General features: G+C 32.3%; 1 protein-coding gene across 3 annotated transcripts in view; it reads right to left on the reverse strand.

The window, feature by feature from the left end:
- znf366 (zinc finger protein 366) overlaps positions 1–2787 on the reverse strand; it is an 18602-nt gene that overhangs the window by 7879 nt on the left and 7936 nt on the right. For all 3 annotated transcript variants that reach the window (XM_016451144.1, XM_016451145.1, XM_016451143.1), the window contains exon 3: positions 1428–1823. In XM_016451144.1, coding sequence (XP_016306630.1) covers positions 1428–1823 — 396 coding nt within the window. The remainder of the gene's footprint in view (positions 1–1427; positions 1824–2787) is intronic.

The raw sequence follows: 2787 nt of genomic DNA on the forward strand, positions 1-2787 counted from the left end.
CAGCGCTGGGTTATATTTAACCCAGCATTTTTTAGAGTGTAGTTACAGTAGTTACATTGAAAAAATATTTTAAACAATTTCCAAGTACAATTTGGAACAGTTCTAGTATTTTGAATTACATTGAAAAGAGTTGGTGTAGGATATCCTTTGAAACTATTTTCACTCATTTCTAAGAAATTGCTGGTAAATTTCACAAATAATGACAAAGAAAAACATTGAATTAAACATGGAATTTTTAAGTAAAAAGACTGAATTAATACATTCTTGTAAAAAGATTTACAGTGTAGTTTTATTTTTACATTTTCCATTCTCATTTTAATTGTTAAAGTTTTAGTGATTTTGTTGTTTTTGCTGTTTTTTTAATAGTTGTTGTTCTTTTTTAAAAGACTGAAATGGTATTTTCTTGTAAAAAATGTACCACAATAATCTTCAAAAGATTCATTTTTACAGTGTAGTTTATATTTTTATTTTCCGTTCTCATTTTAATATTTGTTAAAGTTTTAGTAACTTTGTTTTTGTTTTGTTCTGCTGTTTTTATTAGTTTTTGTTCTATATAAATATTAAAGTCTGAAATTGTATTTTCTTGTAAAATGTACTGCAGTAATCTTCAAAAAATATTTTTTACAGTGTAGTTTTTATTTTTATATTTTACATTCTCATATTAATTTAAAGTTTTAGTAATTGTTTTGGTTTTTTGCCATTTATATTATTTTTTTTTTCTTTTTAACTATTAAAGACTGAAGTTGTGTTTTGTACAGTAAAAATCTTCAGAAAATATGTTTTTTTGTGTAGTTTTTATTTTTGTTTTCCATTCTCATTTTTATTTTAGTTAAAGTTTATTAATTTTGTTGTGTTTTTGCCATTTTTATTAGTTTTTGTTCTTTTTAAATATTAAAGACTAAAGTTGTATTTTCTACAGTAATAATCTTCAAAAAATATTGTTTAGCGTAGTTTTTATTTTTACATTTTCCATTCTCGTATTAATTTAAGTTAATTTAAGTTGTAGTCATTTTGTTGTTTTTGCAATTTTTCTTTTTTTTTCTTTTTACATATATAAAAAACTAAAGTTATATTTTCTACAGTAATAATCTTCAAAAAAAATATTTTTACATTGTAGTTTTTATTTTTACATTTTACATTCTCATTTTAATTTAAGTTAATTTAAGTTTTAGTAATTTTGTTGTGTTTTTGCTTTTTATTATTTTTCTTCTTTTTACATATATAAGAAACTAAAGTTGTATTTTCTACAGTAATAATCTTCAAAAAATATTTTTAGCATAGTTTTTATTTGTACATTTTCCATTCTCGTATTAATTTAAGTTTTAGTAATTTTGCTGTGTTTTTGACCTTTTTATTACTTTTTGTTCTTTTTACATTTAATTTGGGATTTTTCCACAGCGTACGTCACAGTCCCGCCGTCCTCTCACCTTGTGCGTGAGCGCGTGCTGCTTGAGATGGTGCGACTGGACGAACTCCATCCCGCACTCGCTGCAGATGAACGGCCGGATGTCCTTGTGCTTCATCATGTGGTTCTGCAGCTGGCTGGGATACTGGAAGCTCTTGCCGCATTCGCCGCAGTCGTACTGCATGGGGCCGCGGTGCGCTGTCAGGTGGCGCTTGAGCTGCGCCAGCGTGGGGAAGTCGAGTCCGCACTCCACGCACACGTTCTCCTGGCCTCTCTCGTGCTTGAGCTCATGTGCGCGGAGCTCGCTGGGATACGCGAAGCCCCGGCCGCAGATGCCGCAGCTGTAGGGCTTGACGTCGCTGTGCTGCATCATGTGTCTCTTCAGGTGGCTGGTCTGCGTGAAGGCTTTGTGGCACACCTGTAGGCAGGGTTGGGCAAATATACATCAAAATGTATTTTAAAATAAAATACCAAATACCTTAACCCTTTCCCTGCCAGCGCTTTTGCTGATTTTCACTAAAATTTCAAGGCCCCCAGAATATATTGTTGTATGAATATCTGAACATGCAATACATCAAAATAAAGATCAGGGCCCGTATTCACAAAACATTGTATCTTACCACTAAGAGTTCTCCTAAATAGCAGTAAAAAAGAGTTTTCTCTTAAAACCTATTCACAAAGCTGCAAACTTGTACTAAGGAATAGAGAGAAGTTTTAAGCTCAGAGTAAGGGGGCGGGGCTGAGCTCGTTGCTATGCATGATGTCTTCAAGCTTATTAACTATGCACACAGTGATTGGCTGATAGTCTCTGTCAGAGATTCATTCATTTAAATATTGTAGAGTGCAATATTATGTCGCCATATTCAAATAAAGGTTTAAAAATAAAAATGCTGCCACATTCAAATATTTTAAAATGCAGACGAAGTGCCACTAATTAAGTACTGTATATGTTCAGCTAATTGTCAGCTTCTTACATGCTTCTCGTAAACAATTAGTGGATATGCATCTAAACAGCCTTTTAATTAACAGAGCAGAATAATCATGGTGAGATTTTCTCCTAAATCGGCGAGTTATGAGCTACTTTTAGCATTAATCTAAAGTGTTTATCAACACTTGAATGCAGGTAGGCTTCATAAAAAAAAAAAGCAAAATTCTGAGCAAAAAAGCTGAGAAAATCGCATTTTTATCAAATACTACATCTGGATCATATTCAGTAATATTATCAAAGCAAAGCTGCAGTAGATGGCTTTCATCAGCGCTCCCAAGGCTTGCACAGGCCTTTAACACATTTCACTCGCTAACATTAGGCAGTTTTCATTTATATGCGCTTAGTGTTGATGATCGCATTATTTTTCATATGCATATGCTTACATATGAGACCG

Source organism: Sinocyclocheilus anshuiensis, unplaced genomic scaffold, assembly GCF_001515605.1.
Source record: "Sinocyclocheilus anshuiensis isolate Anshui unplaced genomic scaffold, SAMN03320099.WGS_v1.1 scaffold479, whole genome shotgun sequence".
In the NCBI taxonomy this organism is placed as follows: Eukaryota; Metazoa; Chordata; class Actinopteri; order Cypriniformes; family Cyprinidae; genus Sinocyclocheilus; species Sinocyclocheilus anshuiensis.